The 25,020-nt window shown below is 58.3% G+C and overlaps 3 protein-coding genes across 5 annotated transcripts; 1 reads left to right on the top strand and 2 right to left on the bottom strand.

Moving 5' to 3' along the window:
• Positions 1-718: 718 nt before the first annotated feature.
• On the top strand, positions 719-1,974 carry LOC117009155 (tetra-peptide repeat homeobox protein 1-like). 2 transcript variants are annotated; one of them, XM_033083393.2, is made up of 3 exons: positions 719-1,067; positions 1,169-1,598; positions 1,671-1,974. In XM_033083393.2, the coding sequence occupies exons 1-3, from the start codon at positions 833-835 to the stop codon at positions 1,972-1,974; spliced, it is 969 nt and encodes a 322-aa protein (XP_032939284.1). In that variant the 5' UTR covers positions 719-832. The 2 variants fall into 2 exon arrangements, with proteins under 2 accessions (XP_032939284.1, XP_032939283.1); XM_033083392.2 differs by having other exon boundaries at positions 719-1,082; positions 1,154-1,598.
• A 268-nt stretch (positions 1,975-2,242) lies between these two features.
• Positions 2,243-23,757, bottom strand: ASIC1 (acid sensing ion channel subunit 1). Of its 2 annotated transcripts, none has more exons than XM_033083389.2 (12): positions 23,427-23,757; positions 22,713-23,110; positions 20,531-20,726; positions 5,643-5,793; positions 5,155-5,282; positions 4,858-5,008; positions 4,330-4,386; positions 4,089-4,242; positions 3,919-4,010; positions 3,611-3,690; positions 3,414-3,518; positions 2,243-2,353 (listed from the first exon to the last, which is right to left on the bottom strand). In XM_033083389.2, exons 2-12 carry the CDS (start codon positions 23,075-23,077, stop codon positions 2,249-2,251), a joined length of 1,584 nt encoding a protein of 527 aa, XP_032939280.1. In that variant the 5' UTR covers positions 23,078-23,110; positions 23,427-23,757; the 3' UTR covers positions 2,243-2,248. The 2 variants fall into 2 exon arrangements, with proteins under 2 accessions (XP_032939280.1, XP_032939279.1); XM_033083388.2 differs by having other exon boundaries at positions 22,713-23,107; positions 23,427-23,756.
• Positions 6,175-8,102, bottom strand: LOC117009156 (acid-sensing ion channel 4-A-like). The gene has a single exon (XM_033083394.1). It carries the CDS (start codon positions 7,799-7,801, stop codon positions 7,097-7,099), a length of 705 nt encoding a protein of 234 aa, XP_032939285.1. The 5' UTR covers positions 7,802-8,102; the 3' UTR covers positions 6,175-7,096.
• Positions 23,758-25,020: the final 1,263 nt, after the last annotated feature.

Here is a 25,020-nt window from a genome sequence, read left to right as displayed (position 1 = left end):
GGCCACCAGCCAGTGCCACAGAGCCCAGGCAGGAAAGGGCTGTGCCAGGGAGGGGCAGTGGGAGCCCTGGGAACCCAGAGAGACCCAAAACCCAGAGGGGACATCCCAAAAACAGAGACCCCAAACCCAGAGGAGACATCCCAAAAACAGAGACACCCCAAACCCAGAGACCCCAAACCCAGAGACAGCCCAAATCCACAGGAGACACCCCAAACCTAGAGACACCCCAAAACCAGAAACATCCCAAAAACAGAGACATCCTAAAACCAGAGACATCTCAAAACAGAGACCCCAAACCCAGAGACACCCCAAAAACAGAGACCCTAAACCCAGAGACACCCCAAACCCACAGGAGACACCCCAAAAACAGAGACATCCCAAACCCAGAGACACCAAACCCAGAGACATCCCAAACCCACAGGAGACACCCCAAACCTAGAAACACCCCAAAAACAGAGACATCTCAAAACCAAAGACCCCAAACCCACAGGAGACATCCCAAAAACAGAGACCCCAAACCCAGAGACCCCAAACCCACAGGAGACACCCCAAACCCGCAGGAGACATCCCAAAACCAGAGACCCCAAACCCAGAGACTCCAAACCCAGAGACACCCCAAACCTAGAGACACCCCAAAACCAGAGACATCCCAAAACCAGAGACATCTCAAACCCAGAGACCCCAAACCCAGAGACCCCAAAACCACAGGAGACACCCCAAACCCACAGACACCCCAAGCCCCCAGTGTTGGGGCTCAGTGGGGTTGGAGCTGCAGCCCCAGAGCCCCCTGTGAGCCCCAAGGGGGGTTTGGGGCTCTGGTGCCTGCCCAGCCATGGCAGTGCCAAGGGGGTGTCCCCAATGGGGCTGTGGCCAAAAATGGGGCCTGGGTTTCCTTCTGCCTTTGTCCCCAAGGTTGGGGACATCCTGGGGATGGGAGGGGCTGCAGGGCAGCGCTGGAACTGGAACTGCCCAGAGCCAGAGCCTGGGAGGGGTGGGCAGGGAGGGACAGTGCCCAGTGTCCTCAGAGCTGAGGTGGCACCTCCCAGCTGAGCCCCCTCTGGTGCTGCCAGGGCTGGTCCTGGGGCTGTCCTGGGGTGGATCCTGGGGCTGATTCTGGGACTGATTCTGGGGTTGATCCTAGGGCTGATCCCAGGGCTGATCCTGGGGTTGATCCTGGGGCTGATCCTGGGGTGGATCTTGGGACTGACCCCAGGACTGACCACAAGGCTGGTCCTGGGGTGGATCCTGGGATGGATCCCAGGGCTGATCCTGGGCCTGATCCCAGGGCTGATCCCAGGGCTGACCCCAAGTCTGATCCCAGGGTTGAACCCAGGGCTAACCCCAGGGCTGACCCCAAGGCTGACCCCAAGGCTGACCCCAAGGCTGACCCCAGGACTGACCACAAGGCTGACCCCAGGGCTGACCCCAGGGCTGACCACAGGGCTCATCTCAGGGCTGACCCCAGGGCTGATCCCGGTGCTGACCCCAAGTCTGACCCCAGGGCTGACCCCAGGACTGACCCCGAGTCTGATCCCAGGGCTGACCCCAAGGCTGACCCCAGGGCTCATCTTAGGACTGACCCCAGAGCTGACCACAGGGCTGACCCCAAGGCTGACCCCAGGACTGACCACAGGACTGACCCCAAGTCTGACCCCAAGTCTGACCCCAAGGCTGACCCCAGGGAAGACGTTCTGCACAGCTGGAGGTGCTGTGTCTTCACGCCAGGATCACCTGGGTGAGCTGGAGCTGCGACCCTGGGGGACAGAGGAGCTCTCTGGGCACTCCCTCCCTTCTACCCTGGGCACACTGGGGGCTCCCCAGGATCCCCCCACCAAACCCAGGAGGGCCCAACAGGCACAACCAAGACATTGGAGCAGGATGAGCATGGAGACGACGGAGGACAGACGGACAGGGCTGTGGATGGAGAGCGCGGCCGAACGGAACCGGCTGCTTCTTCTTGGCTTCTGGGTTTGAGTTAAAAAGGCCGAGGGGAGCCAAGGGGGAGCGGGGACAGCCCCGTGCCCTGGCCCCGCTGTGCGTGTCGCTCCTGCTCCGCTGGAGCGTCCCGGAGTCTCTGAAGGAGCCGCGCCGGGCTCTGACCCCGCTGCCCGCCCCAAATCCGAGCCCGTGGCTCTTGTCCGTGTCCCACCGTGCCGAGGAGCGAAGTCCCCTGGGTGTGTCCGTGCGGCGGGGACAAGGGCAGCTCTCGCAGGGCTTTGGTAGCTCAGGTTGTACATCCAGACGTCGGTTAGCAGGTGAAGTCCTCGAAGGTGCCCCGGGCAGGGTGGTGAGGTAGGATGTTGGCTGCGTACGTCATGCCTGCTGGGTGTCCCCGTATGCTCTCACAGGGGTTCTGTAGGGTGGACAGGTTGTTGGGGCTGCTGGTTTCATTGTGCAGAGAGAGCCAGAGACATCCCCCCACACAGCAGCTCTGCCTGGGCCCTCTGCTGCTTGCTCAGGGACTCCCCAAAACGGTGACACCCCTAAACGGTGACACCCCTAAACGGTGACACCCCAAAACGGTGACTCCCCAAAACGGTGACTCTCCAAAACGGTGACACCCCAAAACGGTGACACCCCAAAATGGTGACTCCTCACCCCACAGCACCTCTTGGGTCACCCTTGAGATGCAGGAGGGGACAGGCAGGAGGGGACAAGGAGGAGAGGACAAACAGGAGGGGACAAGGAGGAGAGAACAGCGGGATGGGACAGGCAGGAGGGGACAGATAGAAGGGGACAGGCAAGAGGGGACAAGGAGGAGAGGACAGCAGGAGGGGACAGATAGGAGGGGACAGCAGCAGGGGACAGGCAGGAAGGGACAAAGAGGAGAGGACAAGGAAGAGGGGACAAGGAGGAGGGGACAGATAGGAGGGGACAGGTGAACAGGCAGGAGGGGACAGTGGGATGGGACAGGCAGGAGGGAACAAGGAGGAGAGGACAAGGAGGAGGGGAGGGTGAACAGGCAGGAGGGGACAGATAGGAGGGGACAAGAAGGAGGGGACAAGGAGGAGAGGACAGGCAGGAGGGGACAGCAGGAGGGGACAGGCAGGAGGGGACAGGCAGGAAGGGAAAGCAGGAGGAGACAGCAGCAGGGGACAACAGGATGGGACAGACAGGAGGGAGCAAGGAGGAGAGGACAGGCAGGAGGGGACAGGTGAACAGGCAGGAGGGGACATCAGGATGGAACAGGCAGGAGGGAGCAAGGAGGAGAGGACAAGCAGGAGTGGACAGGCAAACAGGCAGGAGAGGACAGCAGGAGGGGACAGCAGGAGGAGACAGATAGAAGGGGACAGCAGGAGGGCACAGAAGGAGGGGAAAGCGGGATGGGACAGGCAGGAGGGGACAGGTGAACAAGGAGGAGGGGACAGACAGGAGGGGACAGCAGAGGGGACAGTGCCATGCCCCACACTCACGTGGCGTTTCACATCGTCCATGCTCAGCGCCACGCCCTTGTCTGTGTTGTTCCTCTTGTGGTTCTTGCGGCACTTTCCCCTCCGGCACAGGCGGTGCTTGATCACCTGCCAGAGCCACATTTCAGCACGGGGGATCCATGGGTGTCCCTTCCCCATGTCCCACACCAGCACAGCTGTGACATGGAGGTGACACTCACCTCGTAGGCGTAGTCAAACAGCTCCAGCACTGTGAGGATGCTGGCCCCGATGAACAGCCCCATCTGCCCTCCGATGTCACCTGGAGGGGACAGAAGCCATCAGAGGGGTGGCTGAGTCCAGAGCTGGGTGACAATGAGCAGAGAAAGGGGCAGGACTTGTCACCACTGTGGCTGGTGCCTGGGTGTGGCACTGGGGTGTCCTGCTCCACATCCGTGCTGTCAACACATCCCAGTGTCTGTGGTGACAGGGCCAGCACGAGGCCACCTGGGGGACTGTCCCAGGGTCCCCCACAGCCACCAAGACTCACCCAGCAGCCCCGCCACCTCGTACGCCTTCTTCTGCTCGATGGTCTCGTAGTTCAGGGCTTCGAAGAAAATATCCAGCACCAGGATGTTCTCCCTGCAGGACAGAAGATCAGGCTGAGTTTGGGATGGAGGGAGCAGACCCTGCCCTGCTGCCACCACCACAGCTCCTCACCCGATGTACTGCTCTGATTTGTTGTACTTCTTGGCCAGGTATTTGGCCGAGGCTTTGCTGGGGATTTTGACCATGGAGAGCTCTTTGCCGTAGCGGGTCATGTTGCAGGGCATCTCACAGATGCAGTACTCATTGTCCTTCTCCACCAGGAAATCTGTGCAGGGATAGAGAGGGGTATGGAGAGGTGGAGAAACCCAACCCTGACCCCACAGCTCCATCCCACAGGGCTGGGCAGCCTCACCTAAGGCTGGGTCTGCGCACTCCTTGTACTGCTCCGGGGTGCAGTAAGGGGCATCACCTGGGGAGACACAGAGCAGGTTTTGTGGATGGTAAATTCCTCCAAATCCATCTTCCCCTGGAACTTGTTATAATAGATAAGGTATCCTAGATACCAAGGTTGAGCCAAATTCTTTAAGAATTTGGTTACTCTCCTAACACTTTGGAAGATAATTGGTTAGAAATTAGTTTAATTGGTCAGTTCACCTTTAGAACTTCTCACTTAGATTGGATGCTGTTCTTTGTATAAACTTTTATTGGTTGTAGTTTGAATCCTCCCTGAACCTATAAATATGATTCTGAGAGAATCCTGCCTGACTCCCTTCCCATGAAACAAAGATTCTTGTGGAACTCATCAAGCAAGGTCTCCGATCTTTCTCTGAGCTTTTCTAAGAGATACCTAAATGATATTAAATCATATTAAATACCACCAGGGACCCAAAAAAAGAAACCCACAGGTTTTCCAGGCGGGCTGGGGCCAGGCTGGGCTCACCTGGCATGTGCACCATGCGGCAGTTGCAGTTCTCCACCAGGTACCGCGTCTCGCAGTCGATCCGGCACGCCGTGATGCTGTAGGTGTCATAGAACTCCGAGTCGCCCGCCACGGCCTTGCAGTCACCCCAGGGAGGTGGCAGGTAGATGAGCTGGAAAGAAAGAGAAGCCTGGAGTGAGGAGAGAACCCCTCAAAATGTGGCATGGGACAGATATCCATCCCCAACACTGAGTTCCATCCGGTGTGGGGACAGCGAGGGAGGGAGGGAGGGCACACCCCAGCCCTGCCCATTCCTACCCGCTGCTCCTGGCAGGACACAAAGGTCTGGAAGCCTGGAGCCACCCCAAATCCCAGCTGGTCGATCAGTGGGGGCTCATCCTGGCTGTGGATCTGCACCTTGATCCCAGCTTCGAACGAGGTCTCATCTGTGGCAGAGAGAGGAGCGGGGTGAGCGCTGTCCCTGCCCTGAGGGGCTGTGCCCACCCTGCTGTGGCTTCATCCACGTGTCCATCCATCTGTCCATCTGTCTGCTGCACCGTGTCCTTGCCCCCTGCTCCACACCCAGGGAAAGTTTTTTGCCTCTATTTATAAACAAGTGATGGCTGCGTGTCTAAACGATGGGGAGTTGCCATGGCAAAGAGCAAAGACAAGGAGAAAAGGGAAATAAAAGAGCAGAAGTGCTGAGGAATGGAAGGAGGGAAGAGAAGGGAGCCTCAGGGATGGGAGTCTGTGTTCTGGGGAGCTGGGAAGGGGCTGGGCAGCACCTCAGGAGTGCAGTGAATTACCTGTTTCCCCCCACACCGGCAGGTACTCGTCCTGCTGGATGTCCAGCATGATCTCCAGGCCATTCCCGGTGCCTCCCTTCATGGTGATGAGTCTGGGCTTCCCGTCCTGCCCTGCATTGAAGGTGTAGCACTTCCCATAGCGAGTGAAGACCTGCAGGAAAGGACACAGGGTTTGTGAGAATCCAGGGTTTGTGGGAATCCAGGGTTTGTGGGAATCCAGGGCTTGTGGGAATCCAGGGTTTGTGGGAATCCAGGACTTGTGGGAATCCAGGGCTTGTGGGAATCCAGGACTTGTGGGAATCCAGGGTTTGTGGGAATCAAGACTTGTGGGAATCCAGGACTTGTGGAAATCCAGGGTTTGTGATAATCCAGGACATCCCTCTGGGTGCCCTGGGAGGTTTGAGATCCTAGCAGGGGGCTCAGGAGCCTTGGTACAGTGCCCAAAACCCCTGTGCCTTGGGTTTCTCTCCATCCTTACATGAAGAATTACAAGTCACAGTTAGTTAGTAAGTTAGATTATTATAGGGTGAAAAAGAAAGTTTTTAAGATTATTTCTAATAAGGGTCTGAGGTCAAGATGGAAGAACTTATGTCCTTCTTCCTCCTTCTTCCCAGCATCCATTTTTTAGGTGATGTTGGCATATCTGGATTGGTTTAGAAAAGAAGCAGGCTGTACAATATAAGTAATGGGTATTGGAAGATAATTGTAAATAATGTTTAAGTAGTTTTTAGTATAAAAGATAGTGCCCACCCCAGGGGCAGGCAGAGTGTGCCTGGGCTGACCAGCTGGAAGAACTACAGCTAGTCAGGGAAAGAATTTATAGATAAAATAAAATAAAATAAACAACAGAAGAGTCTCCTGACTCTTTCTCAGTGCTGGGGCTGGAACACAGAGACTTTAAACAACACAGGTTCAACAGAGACACCACCAGGAGCAAGGGCTGAGGCTGAGGCTCCTCTGTGTGCAGCCAGGAGAGCGTCCCCAGCCCCAAAACTCATCCACACCAGCCTGGGCACGCTCTGATCCGGGTTCCTGACCCACAGGATCTCTCAGTGTTGGATCCTGGCCCTGGTGGAGGAGGAGATGATCCAGCAGGGATGGACTCAGAGATGCTGCACATTTACCCCAGCCTCAGAGAGCCCAGAGCAGCTGTGGCTCCCCAGGGTGGTGGCACTCACTGATGTCTCCTCCAACCCGGCAGAGGATGGGACTGGACGGGATTCTGGATCCCCCATCCCTCCTCAGCCATTCCAGCACGACCCCAACACCACAGATCTGCTGCCAACCTGGGCAAGGAGCACCTGAGGACCCACCTGGTGCCCCACAAACCCTGATGGCACCGGGATGGAGGTGCCTCATCAAACACAACCCCGCAGACACGCTCTGTGTCCCACCAGAGGACCCCCACAACCAGGGATCTGCCAGATGGGGTTGAAACATCAGCAAGGAGAACATCAGGGAAATATCAGCATCACCTGCAATGCCTGGTGAGCTCCAGAGCTGCTCCTGGTAGCCTGAACCACCTTGGTGCTACTCACCGGCGCAAAATCCGCGGGGCCGCAGCGCTGGCCGCGGTAACTGCAGCTCAGCAGCATATCCTCCAGCTGGTGGCAAGTACGGTTAAAAAACCCAAACAAATCTAAGGGCTCCTCCTCCCAGGGGTCAGACCGAGCTGGGGTGAAGCCCAACTCCATGCCAGGCTCGTAATCCACCAGGGGAGCCAGGTAGAGCAAGTCGTGGCGGCTGAGCTGCGAGAGCCGCACGCGGTTGATGTTGCAGAAGGTGACGGCGGGGAAGGCGATCTCGGGGCTGCCCTGCTCGCTCAGCAGCGTGATGTGCTGGTACTCCAGGTAGTAGGTGACACGATCTGCCACCTGGTAGAGGAAGATGGAGAGGGAGAGGAGGAAAGCCGCCGCCCACAGCGCCTGCCGGGCGCCCAGGGTGCCTTCCACGAAGATGTGGCTCAGCCCGTGCAGGGTGCAGCTGCTGGCGAACGCCACCAAGTCCGTGGTGGCTCCTGTGTCCTCCTCATCCTCCTCATCCTCCTCCTGCCCGTACAGGAACTCCTCTGCTCCGTCTTCTCCTTCTGCGGCGGCTGCAGCGTCTTCTGGTCCTTCCTCTCTGGAGAAGGAGATGGTGCAGAATATCTGGAGAGGCATTGCCCAGCTCCCAGCTGGAGTGTGGCTCTGCCAGGGGGGTCCTGGCCCCTGCCCCAGCCTGGGGGTCTTCAGTCAGTTCCTCAGTGGAGAGAGGTTTGGGAGAGCAGGGGAGAGGGAAGGGGCAACTTCAGAGAGGAGAAAACGGAGAAGGGAAGAGGAGTGAGGGAGAGGAGCAGAGGGATGCTCGGAGAGGCCAGAGCGGGTATTTCAGGAGCAGAAGGAGGGGAGGAGCAGCGAGGGGCGGTTCCGGAGGCTCCCCAGGTCCCCTGGGACCGGCCGGCTCCGGCTGCCAGGACAGAGCAGCGACATCAGCGGCTCCAGAAGCGCCCTGGGAGCTCCCGGTGCTGCCCCAGGGGCTGCCAGGGCGTGTGCAGGTGTGCGGGTACCTCCTGCAGCATCCCCACGCTGTGCCCTCCATCCTTGGCATCCCTGGCAGCCCAAGCTGCTGCTCCAGCCAGGGCCAGGCTCTCCCTGCTGGGTCCCCGGCTGTCTGCAGAGCCTCCCCGTGCCAGGCTCTCTGCACTCATCCCCAGGGCAGCTGGAGCCCAGAGGTTTTCCCAAAATGCCTGGTTCAGTAGGGGTGGGAAGGATGCTGTGGTGTCTTCAGGCTCCTCTGATCCCATCCCAGCAAGTCCAACGTTCTGAGTGGTGTGAGATCCATCCTGCCCCGAGCAGGGCTGGTCCTTGGCAGGATTTGATCCCAGTGGGGCACTGGGAGTTGCCTTTTCCCTCAAGGAATGGCATCCAGCTCCTGAACTGGGGTCCTGGGGAGCAGCTCTGGTGCAGGACGCTGGGATGGAGCCGGCAGCACTGGCGTCTCCTCTCTGCAGCAGCGCAGCCCCTTCTCGTGGTTTGCTGTTTTCCTGTGCTCAGCACTTCAGAAAAGCATCCAGAGACCACAGAGCAATCTCCAGCTCCATCCTGGCTCTGCCATGGCCAGCCCAGGGGAGAATCTAAATCTGGCAGCGCTTGGATGGATGGGAGATTTGGGCTGGGAGAAACTCACCCCAATCCCTCAGTTCAGCTGCTGAATTTCCTTCCCTGTGCAGGGTTCCCTGAGCACAACCCAGCTCACATGGACACCACAAATTGGGAGAACAAATCAGCCAGGAGCTGAGTAAAAATCTGCTCTGACAGCAGCAGAGTTGTCTGAGATCCCTGGGCAGGTGATGTCGGTGGAACCTGCAGTGATCCTTGATGTGACAATGGTTGTGCCATCCTGGGGGTCCCCAAGCTCAATATTCCCTTCAAAAAGCCCTTGGACAAGATTCCTTTTTGGCAGATTCCTTTTGGGGACCTGGGAGAGAGCCTGGATGACCTTGGGGACGAGTGCCAGAGCCAGGGGATGAAATTTCATCAGGCCAAGATCAAGGTTACACCTTTGGGGAGCATCCCAGAGAATCTGAGATGAAAACTCCTCCTGGAAAAGAGTCAGGAAGGTGGATTGGCAATCTGGGAGCCACCAGAAATTGGGGGCCAGGTCACAAATGCCCTTTGATGGGGATGAGCTGGAGCTGCAGGGCAGGGCTGGAACAGCTCCAGGGTTGATCCTGGGACTGGGTTTGGGAAAGCTGGGCTGGTTCAGCAGGGTGGGAACACATTGGGCTGGTCCTGGAGGATGCTCTGGACAGGGAGAATCAGGCAGGAGCTGCCTGGGATTGGGATTTCTGCCTGGGATTGGGATTTCTGCCTGGGGTTGGGATTTCTGCCTGGGGTTGGGATTTCTGCCTGGGGTTGTGATTTCTGCCTGGGGTTGGGATTTCTGCCTGGGACTGGGATTTCTGCCTGGAGTTGGGATTTCTGCTTGGGGTTGAGATTTCTGCCTGGGGTTGGGATTTCTGCCTGGGGCTGTGATTTCTGCCTGGGACTGGGATTTTTGTCTGGGGTTGGGATTTCTGCCTGGGGTTGGGATTTCTGCCTGGGGTTGTGATTTCTACCTGGGTTTGGGATTTCTTCCTGGGGTTGGGATTTCTTCCTGGGGTTGGGATTTCTGCCGGGGACTGGGATTTCTGCCTGGAGTTGGGATTTCTGCCTGGGACTGGGATTTCTGACTGGGGTTGGGATTTCTGCCTGGGGTTGAGATTTTTGCCTGGGGTTGGGATTTCTGCCTGGGGTTGGGATTTCTGCCTGGGGTTGAGATTTCTGCCTGGGGTTGGGATTTCTGCCTGGGACTGGGATTTCTGCCTGGGGTTGGGATTTCTGCCTGGGGTTGGGATTTCTGCCTGGGACTGAGATTTCTGCCTGGGGTTGTGATTTCTCCCTGGGATTGGGATTTCTGCTGCTCCCAGCTCTGCCGCTGGGTTCCTGTGAGCTGGGACAGGAAAAGGGAAATTCAATGAAGAAATTGAGGGTTGAGGGGATTGTTCAGCCCCAGCAGGGCTCGCCCAGGTGAGCGGAGCTGCCCGGGACCATCAGCCCGACCCCGACAGTGCGAACGAGGGGCGGATCCGCTCCCTGAGCGCGGGGAGGTTTAATGCGACTTCTCGGGAGTGATTGCAGCAGGGAGAGAGAGAGACAGAGCGAAAGATGCTGTAATGAAAACATTCCATCATCGACTGGGGCCATTAACCTGCTTCGCTCGGCTTAAACAGCTCGCGGGGAGCGCCGGGGCCGCTTCCCAGCCCGGCTCCGGTTACCGCCACCTGTCCCGGCGGTGACACCCGAGCCGGGGTGAAGGTGACCGGGGACAGCCACAACCCAGAGCCCGGTGGCACCGGAGACAAGGGGAGAATGTCCTGACCCCCGAATTGGGGACAAAGCGCAGGCACGGGGGGTGCCGCCCTGGTTTGTGCGAGTTTTGGAGATGCTGGAGGAGTTTTTGGGCTCGTTCCAGCTCCTCCCTCGCCGGGAGTTATTTTTACCCTCTCTCAGGTAAAGCTTTAGCGGGGGCGAGGGACGGGGGATGCTAAAATTAGCCGTGACATCAGCCCCCGTGGCGGGTGCTGGGATGATGCTGCCACACCCGACCCGGCGCTGGGATGCTCCGCTGAGGATGCAGGATGGAATAAGAAAATTTTTTATTATTTTTCCTGCCTCCAGCACAATGTTTGGCCGCTGTCCCGGGGCTGTTCGGCCCCGCTCGATGCTCTGCAGCTCCTCACGGGTCTGGGAAAGGAGGTTTCCCGGAGCGGGGGAGCACGGAGGCGGCGGAGGAGGGGGAGAGGGAGCGGGATTTGACGGCAGCAACAGCACATTTCACAGCCTGTCACGCTTTAATGGCACAGGAGATCAAAGCCGGGATGGAGTTATTCATAGAGATAAACCAATCCCCGAGGAGGCGAGGAGAAAACAACATTGCAAGCTCTGTTATCCCGGGTCTCCGAGCCCCGGGGAGGATGTCGCAGAAATCGCTCCGGGAGCTGGACCCGCTCGTTTTTTGCCAAAAACTGCCTGAGCCGGGGCTGAGCTGCCCACGGCATCCCCGGGGGTGCCCGGAGCTCGGGATGGGATGGGATGAGGTGCTGCACGTGGGGGTGGAAATTTGGGACAGACGGAGACCTCCCAACCGGGCTGTCCTGCTCTCACCACGAATCCGTGTGTGCGGAGAAAAAAATGAATTTTTTCCACGTGTTTTGGCTCAGGGATGCGCTTAAGATGGTGGTAGCGGCTCCGGGAGGGATGAGCCGCTCTGGGACGGTTCCAGAGCTGCAGATCCCTCCCTGACCCTGGTGAGAAGCAGAACAGAGGCAGCCGAGCAAGGTGGGATTGCCCGGGCAGGCGGGATCTGTGCCGGGACTAATCCTGCTCCCCTTATCAGATGCTGCCACCTTGCCTGGGCTCGCTCCGCCAGCCAAGCCGGGCGCAGTTTGTGTTATCCGGCCCTTTATCCCCCAGATTAGACGCTTCACAGTGGATTAGCATGTCACATTCTAATGCAGAAAAATTGATGATTAAAAAGGAGTTTTTTTTTTTTTTCCCCCTCTCTGTATTATTCCCCACCTCCGCCTCCTCTCCACCCCGTCCCTGCAGGGCCCACCGCGGGTACCGGTGATGCCAGAGCCTCAAAAAGGGGGTGGGAAGGAACCAAAAGTGACTTTTCCACGCCTCATCCCGGCTGTGTCAGGTCCTTGTGCCATTCCGGCCCCGCAGACTCAGCACCTGCAGCGCAGGACTTTAATAAAAAGCATAAAAAGCACATTATGGTGAGTAATGTGCTAAGTGGACTTCATTATAGAGCCAGGGCTCCCCGGATCCCGTTGTTCCATATGATTTCATATCAGATGAGCCTTATCTCCTCTCCAAACGCTTCCATTTAAACTCTATTAATCTTTCAAAGCTTTCCTGGGTAAAAAACTCTTCGCAGCCAGCGCTGCCGGGTGCCGGTGATGCTGCCCCGGGCATTGAGGCCACGCTGCTCCGGGGTTTTGGGGGGCTCAGCCTGGACCCCCCCCTCTGCTTTTTGGAGCTTTGATCGGCCGTGACGGCTCCGCATCCTCCTTTTCGGGATCTGTTTATGCTGCTATAATTGAAGCAGTTTGTGCTGTTGATTTACCCGCTGGCGATGTCCCTGTGCGGCGTTCAGAGGTCACCAGGACGAGGAGGATGTGCCGAGGTGTCGCTAATTCCCGGATTATTCCTTTATCCCAACGCCTTCCCATCGCGAATCACCCGTGAACAGGTTGTGATTTTTTTTTTTTTTTTCCGACATCCTTCACAAAGGCTCAGACGGTTCGTGCAGGCAGATTCGAGCCGGCGGTTTTATTGGAGAGGAGAAAAATCCCACGGTGTTCTCCTTGCTGTGCTCGCTGCTTTTCCAATCTCATCTCATCCAAGCAGAGCAGTCACACATCCCTGGCCTCTGGAAGGGTCTCCCTGTCCCTGCCAGGAGTTTAAAATCCCTGATAAATCACAGAGTGGGTGGGAACACCGTGCCCCAGCTCCGTCCTTGCGCTGAGAGCTTGGATGCAAACGCACCAAACCCTCCAAAAATAAATAATTGTTTATGATATCCAAGCGTTGAGGATGTGTAAATAAATAAATAAGAGCTGGTGAGGAGCTCCTTGAGCCCTGGCTGGAGCAGGAATTGCAGCGCTGCCTGGGGAGCCCCGGTCAAGCTCCATAAAACACAGGTGGCTCTAAAACAGCCAGAGAAATTAAACCCAGGCAAAAAAGGCCACGAGACAGATAATTTCCTGCTCTCCCTGTGGAGATTTGTGTCTCCAGAGGCTCGGGGGGTCTGTCCCATCCAGCCTGGCTTCTCCACATTGGATATCAGGAAAATGGAACCAGGATGTTCCTGGGCAGGAACTCTGAGAGCATCTTGCTAAAAAATTTTGGGAAAACACCAAGGAGAGGCTGAGGGGACAGCCTGGAACCCCTCAAATGTTGATGTTGTCCAGGGCTGTGCTGCCCTGCCCTGAGTTGTGAAATCCTCACCTCCACTGCGGTCGGATACCACTCAAAAGCTTCCTCATCTCTTCAGCAGCCACAGTTGCTATTACAGCTTATTAATGATCGTTAATAATTCATTTGTTAACGAGTCTTTCCGTGCAAAGAGGAACAGGGTTGGGCAGAGGTGGTGCTGAGATGCTCTGAGCTCTCGGTGTGACACCTCTGGGGGTGTGTGGTGCCTCTGGCTGTGCAAAGTGCTTTGAGGTGTGACATTTCTGGGTATGTGCAGAGATTTTGGGGTTTGTGTGACACCTCTGGGTGTGTGTGGTGCCTCTGGCTGGGCAGGAGCCTCCTGGGTGTGCAAGGTGCTTTGGGGTGTGACATCTCTGGATGTAAAAGGTGCTTTGGGGTGTGACATCTCTGGGTGTGCAAGGTGCTTTGGGGTGTGACATCTTTGGGTGTGCAAAGTGCTTTGGGGCGTGACATTTCTGGGTATGTGCAGAGATTTTGGGGTTTGTGTGACCCCTCTGGGTGTGTGCAGAGATTTGGGATGTGTGACCCCTCTGGGTGTGTGCAGAGATTTTGGGGATGTGCGAGCCCTTTGGGTGTGTGCAGAGATTTTGGGGTTTGGGGTGTGTGACCCCTCTGGGTGTGTGCAGAGCTTTGGGGTTTGTGACCCCTTTGGGTGGGTGCAGAGATTTTGGGGTGTGTGACCCCTCTGGGTGTGTGCAGAGATTTTGGGGATGGGTGCAGAGATTTTGGGGATGTGCGAGCCCTTTGGGTGTGTGCAGAACTTTTGGGGTTTGTGACCCTTCTGGGTTTATGACCCCTATGGGTGTGTGACTCTTCTGGGTGTGTGCAGAGCTTTTGGGGTTTGTGTGACCCCTCTGGATGTGGGACTCCTTTGGGTATGTGCAGAGATTTTGGGGGTGTGTGACCCCTCTGGGTGTGTGCAGAGATTTTGGGGTGTGTGACCCCTTTGAGTGGGTGCAGAGATTTTGGGGATGGGTGCAGAGATTTTGGGGATGTGTGACCCCTTTGGGTGTGTGCAGAGATTTTGGGATTTGTGACCCCTCTGGGTGTGTGCAGAGATTTTGGGGTGTGTGACCCCTCTGGGTTTGAGACCCCTCTGGGTGTGTGCAGAGCTTTTGGGGATGTGTGAGTCCTTTGGGTGTGTGCAGAGATTTTGGGGTTTGTGTGACCCCTCTGGGTGTGTGCAGAGATTTTGGGGATGGGTGCAGAGATTTTGGGGTGTGTGACCCCTCTGGTTTTGTGATCCTTCTGGGTATGTGCAGAGATTTTGGGGTTTGTGACCCCTTTGGGTGGGTGCAGAACTTTTGGGGTTTATGACCCCTCTGGGTGTGTGACCCCTCTGGGTGTGTGCAGAGATTTTGGGGTGTGTGACTCCTCTGGGTGTGTGCAGAGATTTTGGGGTGTGTGACCCCTCTGGGTATGTGCAGAACTTTTGGGATTTGTGTGACCCCTCTGTGTGCTGCTGTTCTGGGGAAGTCGCTGCGGCTGGGCACAGCCCCAGAGCAGAACCAGGGACTAAAACAACACCAGCTGAGCCTGACCCTGATCCCACAACTCCTTCTCCTCTAATCCCACCACTCTCCAGAGCTCTGAGCTTCAGGAGCTGGATGCATTCACAGCTCTGATGAAGTGGTGGCCTCTCACTGTGCCACACCAGCGCTGTGTTCTCATCCCTCTTATTCCCCATCCTCTTCTGCCCCATCTCGGCCAAGATCACTCGTGGTGAGCTCGGTGGGGCTGGTCCCACCCAGCCACATCGCCGGGGTTTGTCCAGCAGGATTCCCACAAGAATTCTCATCCACATCCGTGTCGGTGCGGGGTGAGCAAAGCCACAAACAGCCAAAGGCTCCCCGGTCCTGCCTGAGCAGGTTTGGGAACGCTCGGGTGAAGCTGGGACGAGGAACAACGCCTGAGTGTCTCTGCTCCGTGCCCGAGGGTGAAACAGCTCACGGCTGCTTTCCGGATGATTTGCTTTGAGCAAAATGCGGTGATACTGGAAAATCAGAGCTGGGGCACTCCCAGCCCGCTGCATTTCCCCAGGAGAGCCCGAGCCACCAGCAGCAAAGGGTCCCGTGAGTGGCGGCTCCTCTGCTCCATCACCTCCGATTATCTCGCTGCAGGCAGCCCCAGCTCCCGCTGGGTTTGTGCTTCATCCGTCTGGAAAACGGGGCAAGCTCGGGGGTCAAACTGTGCTGCAGATGTGGGGGAGTTTTGGGTGATCCAGGTGAGGATGCTCGGCCGGGTCCTTGGGGACACCCCCGGGATGTCGGAGGTGAAGCAGCGCTCACAAAAAACGGATCCACGCCGGCAGTTTCCAACGCTTATAAGTTATTTAGGAGCCTGCTTGCCGCTTTAAAGAGTGATTTGCATAAATCACTCGAATGTCTTACAGAATTTGTAAACGCGCCGGCTCCGCTGGGGGATCTGCCGAGGCTTGGAACGCTGCTGGGATCCAACCCCAAACCAGTTCGGGACAATCTGGGACCAGTGGCCGCGCCTGGTTTGGCCACACGCTGTCCCCAAGTTGTTTTTGCAGAGCCAGATGGACCCATGCGGTTTGTTTATTAACTGTCAAAAGCTCCAGGAAATGTCTGGGTAGCAGTAATTCCCCAGCCCGCTCTCTCCAGCTGTGTTGGAGATGCTTCTCACTCCGGCTCCGTGATTATCCACTAACGCTGCGCCGCGGGGATGCTCCGCTCGCCACGGGGCTCCGGGGCTTGTGACTGCCGTGGGGGGCCACGGGGGGTTGGGTTTGGGGGTTTGGGGAAGGGGCTGGAGCCAGGGAGAGCAGGGGATGCTCGGGGTGAGCATCCTGAGCGTGTCCTGCTGTGCCCATCCCTCCAGGACGAGTTTGTGCCACACGAGGGGATTTTTTTTCAGGGGGAGAAGCTCCTGTGTGCCCGGAGTGCCAGGTAGAGAGATCCAATATCCCACTCAGAGATCCAACATCCCCCTCAGAGATCCAACATCCCCCTCAGAGATCCAATATCCCCCTCAGATGGAGCTGAGCAGGGAGCCCAGGGTGCAGAGAGGTTTTGGGGTTGAGCAGAGAGGTTTTGGGGTTGGGCACAGCAGGGTCTGGTGGTGTCCAGTGGGGTCAGGAGGGGATCAGTGGGGTGCTGTGAGGAGCAGGATCTGTTCTCCATCCCATGGAGACGGGAGGAAGGACAGGAGGAGTGTGCCTGGGGTTTGCTGCAGACCTTTTTTCCCCTCCCTGGCTCCCTCTCTGTGCACCCGGCGTTTCCAGGGCAGAGGATGCAGAATCCAATGCGAAAGGCAGCGGCATGATCTCCACGTCAAACTCAATTCTCCCCAGTGCCAGCTCAGCCCTGGAGCCTCATGGAAACAGTCCAGAGGTCTTAATCCTCTCCAGCTCATCCAGGCTGTCCCATGCCCAGCGCTCCAGGCTCGGTGCCCCGGAGCAGGGAGTTGGGATGGGGCTGTCCCCGGGATGGCTTCAAAAGCTGCAAATTCACCTCGTGCCACCCCAGGCACAGCCTCTCCTGTCCCCTGAGCACCCAAAAAATGATTCCCAAGCACGGGGCACCTTCCCGAGGTGTCCTGCAGCCACAATTCTATACTGGGGTGGGGAGAGGAAGCTCATTCTCATTTTTTCCTGGGTCTCCCCCTTGCTGGGCTCGGCGCAGATCCCCGAGGATGTTCGAGGCTCCAGGGGAACCTCACGGCGAGGGGAGGAAACGCGAGCAGGGAGCCGGGGCGGGGGCTGTGCTCTCCCGCAGGGGAGGGAGGAATCCAGCTCATAAATAATGAAATAGGAAAAGCGAAACATCGATCTGCGCTGCTAATGAGGTGTCAGAGAGCGCGGCCCCAAAACGGGGCGAGGAAAACGTGGCTGTCCCCTGTTTGTCCCATCCCTGGGGACATCTCAGCCCAAATCCTTCAGGGGATGTCCTGAGAGGGGGTCAAGATTTTCGCCTCTCCGAGCTTTGAGGTCACGCCAGGATTTTTGGAGGAGATCGAGGAGCCTCTCTGGGCATCCTGCTGCATGGGGGGGGATTTGGTGGGCACCAAACGCTGCCCTGGAGCCAGGACAGAGCTGGGGAGCACCGATGGTCCCCTCTGATTTTTTTTAGAGGATTCACTCTCCATTATGGGATAAATCTGAGTTTGGCAGTGTCCCTGCACCCTGCACACAGCTCTGGGTGGGGTGGGACACGAGCCAGGACCCCCGAGGTGGCTGGGGATGGAGGAGGGAGATGTGAAGAGCTCCAATCATCCCAGGATGGGTGGGATGGTCCAGCGCCAGCCCCGTGTGCCAGGGGATCCTGTCCTGGCTGCAGGGGATGCTCTGAGCTGCCCTGGGGGGTGACAGCAGCCCCCAGCCCCCCTGCGCTGCTCCGGGTGGGATTTTGGGGGGCACGCGGGGGGGTTCCTGCTCCGGTATCGCTGCTCCCCCACCCCAGAGGAGGCGGCTCCTCCTCCTCTGCCTCATCCTCACCCCAGGTATTTCGGCTCCTCATTTGCATTCGCCGCGGCTGCCCCGAGCCCTCGCTTCTGCCAGGGACAGATAAGGCGGCACCGCGGCGTGTCGGGCTCTGGAGCTGCCCGTGCCGGCCATCGGCGGCTGGCATCGCCCCCAGCCAGCCCCACTGACCCCAGGCTGTCCCCAGGCTGTCCCCAGGCTGTTCCCACCGACCCCAGGCTGTCCCCATTAACCCCTTGGCTGTCCCCACTGATCCCAGGCTGTCCCCACTGATCCCCAGGCTGTCCCCATTGACCCCCTGGCTGTCCCCATCTGCCCCAGGCTGTCCCCAGGCTGTCCCCATGGACCCCCAGGCTGTCCCCACTGACCCCCAGGCTGTCCCCACTGACTCCAGGCTGTCCCCAGGCTGTCCCCACTGACCGCCAGGCTGTCCCCATTAGCCCCTGGTTTGTCCCCATCTGCCCCAGGCTGTCCCCACGGACCCCCAGGCTGTCCCCATCAACCCCCAGGCTGTCCCCATCAACCCCAGGCTGTCCCCACTGACCCCCAGGCTGTCCCCAGGCTGTCCCCATTAACCCCCAGGCTGTCCCCACTGACCCCCAGGCTGTCCCCACTGACTCCAGGCTGTCCCCAGGCTGTCCCCACTGACTCCAGGCTGTCCCCATTAGCCCCTGGTTTGTCCCCATCTGCCCCAGGCTGTCCCCACTGACCTCCAGACTGTCCCCACAGACCCCCAGGCTGTCCCTAGGCTGTCCCCATCTGCCCCAGGCTGTCCCCACTGACCCCCAGGCTGTCCCCAGGCTGTCCCCATGGACCTCCAGGCTGTCCCTGGGCTGTCCCCAGCTGTCCCGACTGACCCCCAGGCTGTCCCCAGGCTGTCCCCATTAACCCCTGGCTGTCCCCACTGTCCCCAGGCTGTCCCCAGGCTGTCCCCATCAACCCCCTGGTTTGTCCCCACCTGCCCCAGGCTGAGGGGTCTGGACACCCCCAGACCCCCCTGGCAAGATCTCTGCCCATCCCTCTGGGTCAGTGAGAGAGCTGGGGCAGCCCTGGATGCAAAATCATCCCTGGACACTGAAGGGGCTCCCCAAAAGTGCAGAGGGGACCCAGACCCTGGTGTGGGCTGATGTGCATGGTCAGCACCCCCAGCCTGGCCCAGAGCAGCAGGAATTTATTGGTGAGACAATCCCCTACAAGCTCTGAGAGCACCAGAGCAGCAGGAATTCACTGGTGAAACAATCCCCTACAAGCTCTGAGAGCACCAGGACCCCATCCCAGCCCCAGCACACCCAGAGCTGGGCTGCAGGGGGACCCCAAAGAGAGCAGAGATGCAGCAGAGAGCCAGAATCCTCCAATCAAATCCATTAAATCATCCCGACCTGCTCGCAGGGAATAATCCAGGCAGGCAGAACAAACCAGCTGCGAGTCTGTTTGGTTTTTGCTGCTTGAAGGGGGTGCAGAACACAGGGATTTGGAAGCCAGGGGATGAAGGATGAAGTCCCTGAGGAAACACAGCCGTGCCCTGGTGTTGGAAGCGGGCACAGGCTGGAGCTGGCCCTGCTGGAGGGGATCCAGCCCCCTCCAGGCTGCAAAGTGCCTCCATTTAACAAATAAAATACCTCAGGGCTGACAACAGACACCTGCTCGTGGGAAGAGCCCGTCACAGGAATTTAACACCGAGATTTCCAATCACCCAAACTGCTCTGGGACCCGAGCAGCAGCTCTGCATCCACCCAGCTGGGTGGGGACACGAGGGGACATCCCTGGGATGGGGACAGAGCCTCGAATTGAGGCAGCACCCGAATAGGCAGCAGTGTTTCATTCCCAGCTGGATGGGGCCAGGGATAAAGGCTTTATTGTGTGCTGGATCCTGCAGCACGAGAAAAAAGCTCCCTGGCAGGGCACAGCACGGAGCCATCCCTGTGCTCCCCAGGGATCCACCCATCCGTGCTCCCCCTGCTTTTCCACTCCTCACCACGGCACAACCCTGCTTTGCAGAGCCCAAGGGATCTCAGGGAGCTGAGCCCACGTGGGAGCAGCTCCCAGAGCTGAGCAGAGCCACAAATGATCCTGGGGACAAGCTCACAGAGCTGGGCAGAGCCACAAACATTCCTGGGGACAAGGGAGCAGCTCCCAGGGCTGGGCAGAGCCAAAAATGATCTTGGGGACAAGGGAGCAGCTCACAGAGCTGGGCAGAGCCACAAACACTCCTGGGGACAAGGGACAAGCCCACAGAGCTGAGCAGAGTCACAAACGATCCTGGGGACAAGGGAGCAGCTCACAGAGCTGGGCAGAGCCACAAATGATCCTGGGGACAAGGGAGCAGCTCACAGAGCTGAGCAGAGCCAAAAATGATCCTGGGGACAAGCCCATGGAGCTGAGCAGAGCCACAAATGATCCTGGGGACAAGGGAGCAGCTCACAGGGCTGAGCAGAGCCACAAACATTCCTGGGGACAAGGGACAAGCCCACAGAGCTGAGCAGAGCCACAAATGATCCAGGGGACAAGGGAGCAGCTCCCAGAGCTGGGCAGAGCCAAAAATGTTCCAGGGGACAAGGGAGCAGCTCCCAGAGCTGAACAGAGTCACAAATGTTCCTGGGGACAAGGGAGAAGCTCACAGAGCTGAGCAGAGCCACAAATGATCCAGGGGACAAGCCCACAGAGCTGATCAGAGCCACAAACACTCCTGGGGACCAGGGAGCAGCTCACAGGGCTGAGCAGAGTCACAAATGATCCTGGGGACAAGGGAGCAGCTTCCAGAGCTGAACAGTCACAAATATTTCTGCACCCCCAAAACCTCACAGCACCCCCTCAGCACCGCTGCTGCCGGGTCCTTCCCGAGCTGGAAGGAGGCAGGAGCAGCTACAGGTGGGTAAAAAACCTCCTAGCACAGGGAAAAAGTGGCACCATGGGTCACTCACCACTTTGAAGTCTTCAGGGGTGCACTGCTCCCCACGGAAGAAGCAGGACAGGAGCATCTCCCGGATGTCGTGGCCGGCGCGGTCGTAAAATTCCAGCATGTTGAAAGGTTTGGGTTTGAAGTTCCGGAAGTTGGCCTTGTCCTGAAGGATTTCCAGCTGCTTCTCGTCGGCTGTCTGGATGTCTGGGATCTCGTATCTTGGGGGAAAGAGCAGGGAGGGGCTCAGGCCTGGCTCTGGTGGCTGCTCCCACTGGGAAAAGGCACTTGGGGATATCAGGAGCCACCTCTGAGTGGGGTCAGCACAGCCCCACCTTGCACGTGGCATTTCCAGGGCATCCAGCAGCACAAAGTGACCCAGAGGCACAGGAGAGATGGCACAAGGATGGATGAGGAGAATCTGGGCAGTGTCCACGTTCCAAACCCTCCCTCTTGCCCCATTGTTGGTCCAGCAGCACCAGCCCTGGTTGAGGCCACCCAGCCACCTGTCCTGTGCCTTTGGTGGTGTCCTGGTGAGGTGGTGGCCTGGCTGGGACAGGGACTGGGTGTGCTGGGTCTCAGCTCTGCTGTCATATCTAAAATACCCTCCCTGGGGGAGGAGTGGGGACAGCAGCAAAGCTCCTTGGTGTTGGCATGGGCAGGGAGAGCAGCAGGGTCTGGGCAGGGGGTTGGCAGCACCAAGGAGATGCCACAGCTGTGGGTGAGGGGACGAGGAATGGCACCGCCCTGGGGTGTGGGTCAGGCTCTGTGGATTCACCTGCTGGCACCCCTGGCCTTGCTGCATGGGATGGAACTCAGAAATGGCACTGGAGGCAGGCGTGATGGCACCCAGGACATGGCACTGGAGCCAGATGTGATGGCACAGAGAAATGGCACTGGGGCCAGATGTGATGGCATCCAGGACATGGCACTGGAGCCACTTGTGATGGCACACTGAAATGCCACTGAATCCAGGTGTGAGGGCACACAGAAATGGCACTGAAGCCAAGTGTGATGGCACACAGGACATGACATTGCAGCCAGGTGTGATGGCACACAGAAATGGCACTGGAGCCAGGTGTGATGGCACACAGGATGTGACACTGGAGCCAGGTGTGATGGCACACAGAAATGACACTGGAGCCAGCTGTGATGACACACAGGATGTGGCACTGGAGCCAGGTATGAGGGCACAGAGAAATGACACTGGAGCCAGATGTGATGGCACACAGAAATGACACTGGAGCCAGCTGTGATGACACACAGAAATGGCACAGAAGCCAAATGTGATGGCACTCAGGACATGACACTGAAGTCAGATGTGATGGCACAGAGAAATGGCACTGAAGCCAGGTATGATGGCACTCAGGACATGGCACTGGAGCCAGGTGTGAGGGCACCCAGAAATGGCACTGGAGCCAGGTGTGATGGCACCCAGGATGTGGCACTGAAACCAGATGTGATGGCACACTGAAATGGCACTGAAGCCAGGTATGAGGGCACAGAGAAATGACACTGATGCCAGATGTGATGGCACCCAGGATGTGACACTGAAGCCAGATGTGATGGCACCCCAAAATGGCACTGGAGCCAGATGTGATGGCACACAGAAATGGCACTGAAGCCAGGTGTGATGGCACACAGAAATGACACTGGAGCCAGGTGTGGTGGCACCCAGCACATGACACTGGAGCCAGGTGTGATGGCACACTGAAATGACACTGGAGCCAGGTGTGATGGCACACTGAAATGGCACTGAAACCAGGTGGGAGGGCACCCAGAAGTGACACTGGAGCCAGGTGTGATGGCACACAGAAATGACACTGGAGCCAGATGTGATGGCACCCAGGACATGACACTGAAGCCAGATGTGATGGCACACTGAAATGACACTGGAGCCAGGTAGGATGGCACCCAGGACATGACACTGAAGCCAGATGTGATGGCACACTGAAATGACCCTGAAACCAGATGTGATGGCACACAGGACATGACACTGGAGCTGGATCAGCCCCACAAGAGCCCAAGGGTTGCCCCTGCCCTGTTTCTCGTGCTGCACACTGAGGACAGGACCTTGTGCGCACTGGAGCCATCTGGGGCAACCCAGCGTGGGAACCACACACCCAGCAGCACCAGCACGACCTGGTGACTTTTGCCTACATCCAAACTAAGTGAGAAGTCACCTGGGGCCACCCCAAGCCACCCACCTGTTATTGAGCAAGGCCAGGAGCTCTCCAGCGTGGTACAGATCATTCTTGGTCACTCGGCTGAAGCGAAACTCGTTGAGATTGCAGAAGGTGACAGCGGGGAAGGTGAGCCTGGTGGCTGCCACCTCATCCAGCTTGGTGACATGAGGGTACAGGAAGTAATACTGGATACGGTTGGTGCACACCAGGGCCAGCAGGGCCAGGGAGCCCAGGAAGCAAAGAGCCCAGACCACGCGTTTCAGCGAGAGCCGCTCGTAGGAGAAGATGTGCGAGAGCCCGTGCAGGGTGGAGCTGCTGGCAAAGGCCTGGATGCTCACCGGTTGCCCGCTGTCCACCTCCTCCTCGTCCACTTTCAGGTCCATCATGGTCAGTGCCAGCACCCTGAGGTGGCCACTCTGCCGAGAAGGGAGCCCTGGTTGGTGCTGCCCAATCCACGTTTTGCTGTGCCCTGTTCTTGCCCCCAAGCCTACATACATATATATATATATACACAGACATGCACATATGTATATATACATATAAATAAATTTATCTGGATGCAATCTGCATTTCCTCCCCTCCCACCTCCTCCCTGCCCTCCCCATCTCCCCATCCCACGGCAGGACTGGGGTGCTGTGCCCACCCCCACTTTGATCTCCCCCTCTCCCCCCCTCCACCTCCCACAAATGGCACCGTCGCATCGACGAGCAGATGAAAGGAATCAAGGATGCAAACCTGGAATCAGGGCCGGCGGCCGTGGCTGGAGCTGGGTTCGTGTCGCCGCCGCCGCCGGCGTTGGGATGAACCTCTGGGAGCACGGAGAGACGTGAAAAAAGAGGAGGGGAGGGATAATAAAAATATCCTCGTTGGTACCTTGGTGCAAGCGTGGGAGCGGGGATGCGCCGGGGCCTCGCTCAGCGCTGCGAGGGGGGACCGCGGGCGAGCATCGCTGGAGAGGAGGCAGCTGCCGTGTGCGAGGAGATAAGAGCAGGAGAAGGAAGGCGAGCAGGAGGCTGCTTCCCTGCCAAACACATGGATACCTCCCCCTGTGGCTATCTGGGAGCTGGTGGTTCCTTCAGATGCATAATCCGCATGAAGTCATTGTCTGAGCGCTGGTGGGGCCGGAGGCCGCCGAGGGGTGAGGGGTGCCGCAGGCCGGTGGGCAGCGAGGAGGAGGAGGAGGAGGAGGAGGAGAAGGAGGAGGAGGAGGAGGAGGGAGAGGCGCAGGAGCGGCGCTCCAGCGATTGCAGGCGCTGGCAGGGGCTGTTGGTGCTGCTGCATGTGGGTAATGTGTGTGTGCGTGTGCGTGTGCCGCTCCCATCCCCCAGCGCCTTCCAGGGATGCTCCGGCTCCTCGCTCCGCCAGAGCCCCCCCGGAACCCCCTCCCCACAGCTCTGACCCATCTCTGTCTTGCTTCAGCCTCCCTCCTCCCTTCAACCCTGGGGTTGGTCCTTTTTGAGGGGACCAGCGCTTTTCTGGTGTCCCCGAGTGTCCCCCCCCTGTGCAAGCCCCGCTGTGCTGCCCGTGGCTGGATCCTGTCGCGCTTGTCACGATGACAGGGGCTGACCCTGCTGGGCTGACCCATCATCATCCTCCTGTCGCTGTCCCCGGGGTGCTCCCGGGTGCTGGGTGCTCTGCTCCTCCCCGGGGCAGAGCAGGGAGGGTGGCACAGCATTGCCCAGCTCCCCTCCGGTGCCAGCACATCTCCAGCAGCCCCCTGTGACTGCCCTGAGGGAGGTGGGGTGCCCTCCTCACCCAAACTGAGCCCCCCATGTGCGGGTCTGGGTGTGGAGGTTGCAGCAGGAGCCCTCCCAGTGCTCCCAGTAATGGGAATGGAAAAGGATCGTGGTGTGGGAAAAGGGACAGACAGACCCCAGCGTTGTCACAAGCTGTGTCCCTTCCCAGCACGGTGTCCCCACCTGAACCTCGGGAGCGTGGCCACTTTGGGATACAGCGGGGTGAGGAATGTGGATCCTGTCCCCAAAAATCCCGCTTGGTTTGGTCCTTTCCCCGAGCATCTCTGTGTTTTACAGCTCGGGAACATCAGAGGTGGGGACAGGGACACCCCCTGAGCCTGCACCCCCCTTGCCAGGCTCGGGGAGTGTTTGGGGATGTGACAGCGAGGTCGGGAGAGCAGGATCAGCATTCCCAGCTCTGCTTTTCCCGTCCTGCAGTGGCTCCTCGCCTGTTTGACAGCTGTCCCTCCATTAGCGCTCCTGCAGGGAGCTGGAATAAGGGACGAGGACATTTAGGAAGTGGTTATCTCCCCTTTTTTCCCTTTTTTTTTTTTTTCTGATGAGGTTTTATTGATGGTCAATCCCTCGGGGAG

This window comes from Catharus ustulatus, chromosome 31 (genome assembly GCF_009819885.2).
Source record: "Catharus ustulatus isolate bCatUst1 chromosome 31, bCatUst1.pri.v2, whole genome shotgun sequence".
NCBI lineage: Eukaryota > Metazoa > Chordata > Aves > Passeriformes > Turdidae > Catharus > Catharus ustulatus.
Note: the sequence above shows the minus strand (reverse complement) of the source record. Positions and strands in the feature narration are given on the sequence as shown.

Bases quoted from the DNA above. Each gene is read 5' to 3' on its own strand.
- LOC117009155 (XM_033083392.2), top strand. From the start codon at position 833: ATGGCAGTGCCAAGGGGGTGTCCCCAATGGGGCTGTGGCCAAAAATGG. The intron at 1,083-1,153 runs GGCTGTCCTGGG...GGCTGATCCCAG, and splicing joins GCTGCCAGGGCTGGTCCTGG to GGCTGATCCTGGGGTTGATC. The intron at 1,599-1,670 runs GCTGACCCCAAG...TCTGACCCCAAG, and splicing joins ACCCCAGAGCTGACCACAGG to GCTGACCCCAGGGAAGACGT.
- LOC117009156 (XM_033083394.1), bottom strand. From the start codon at position 7,801: ATGCCTCTCCAGATATTCTGCACCATCTCCTTCTCCAGAGAGGAAGGA.
- ASIC1 (XM_033083389.2), bottom strand. From the start codon at position 23,077: ATGATGGACCTGAAAGTGGACGAGGAGGAGGTGGACAGCGGGCAACCG. The intron at 5,009-5,154 runs GTAGGAATGGGC...CTTTCTTTCCAG, and splicing joins TGTCCTGCCAGGAGCAGCGG to CTCATCTACCTGCCACCTCC. The intron at 3,519-3,610 runs GTGAGTGTCACC...TGGCTCTGGCAG, and splicing joins TGTTTGACTACGCCTACGAG to GTGATCAAGCACCGCCTGTG.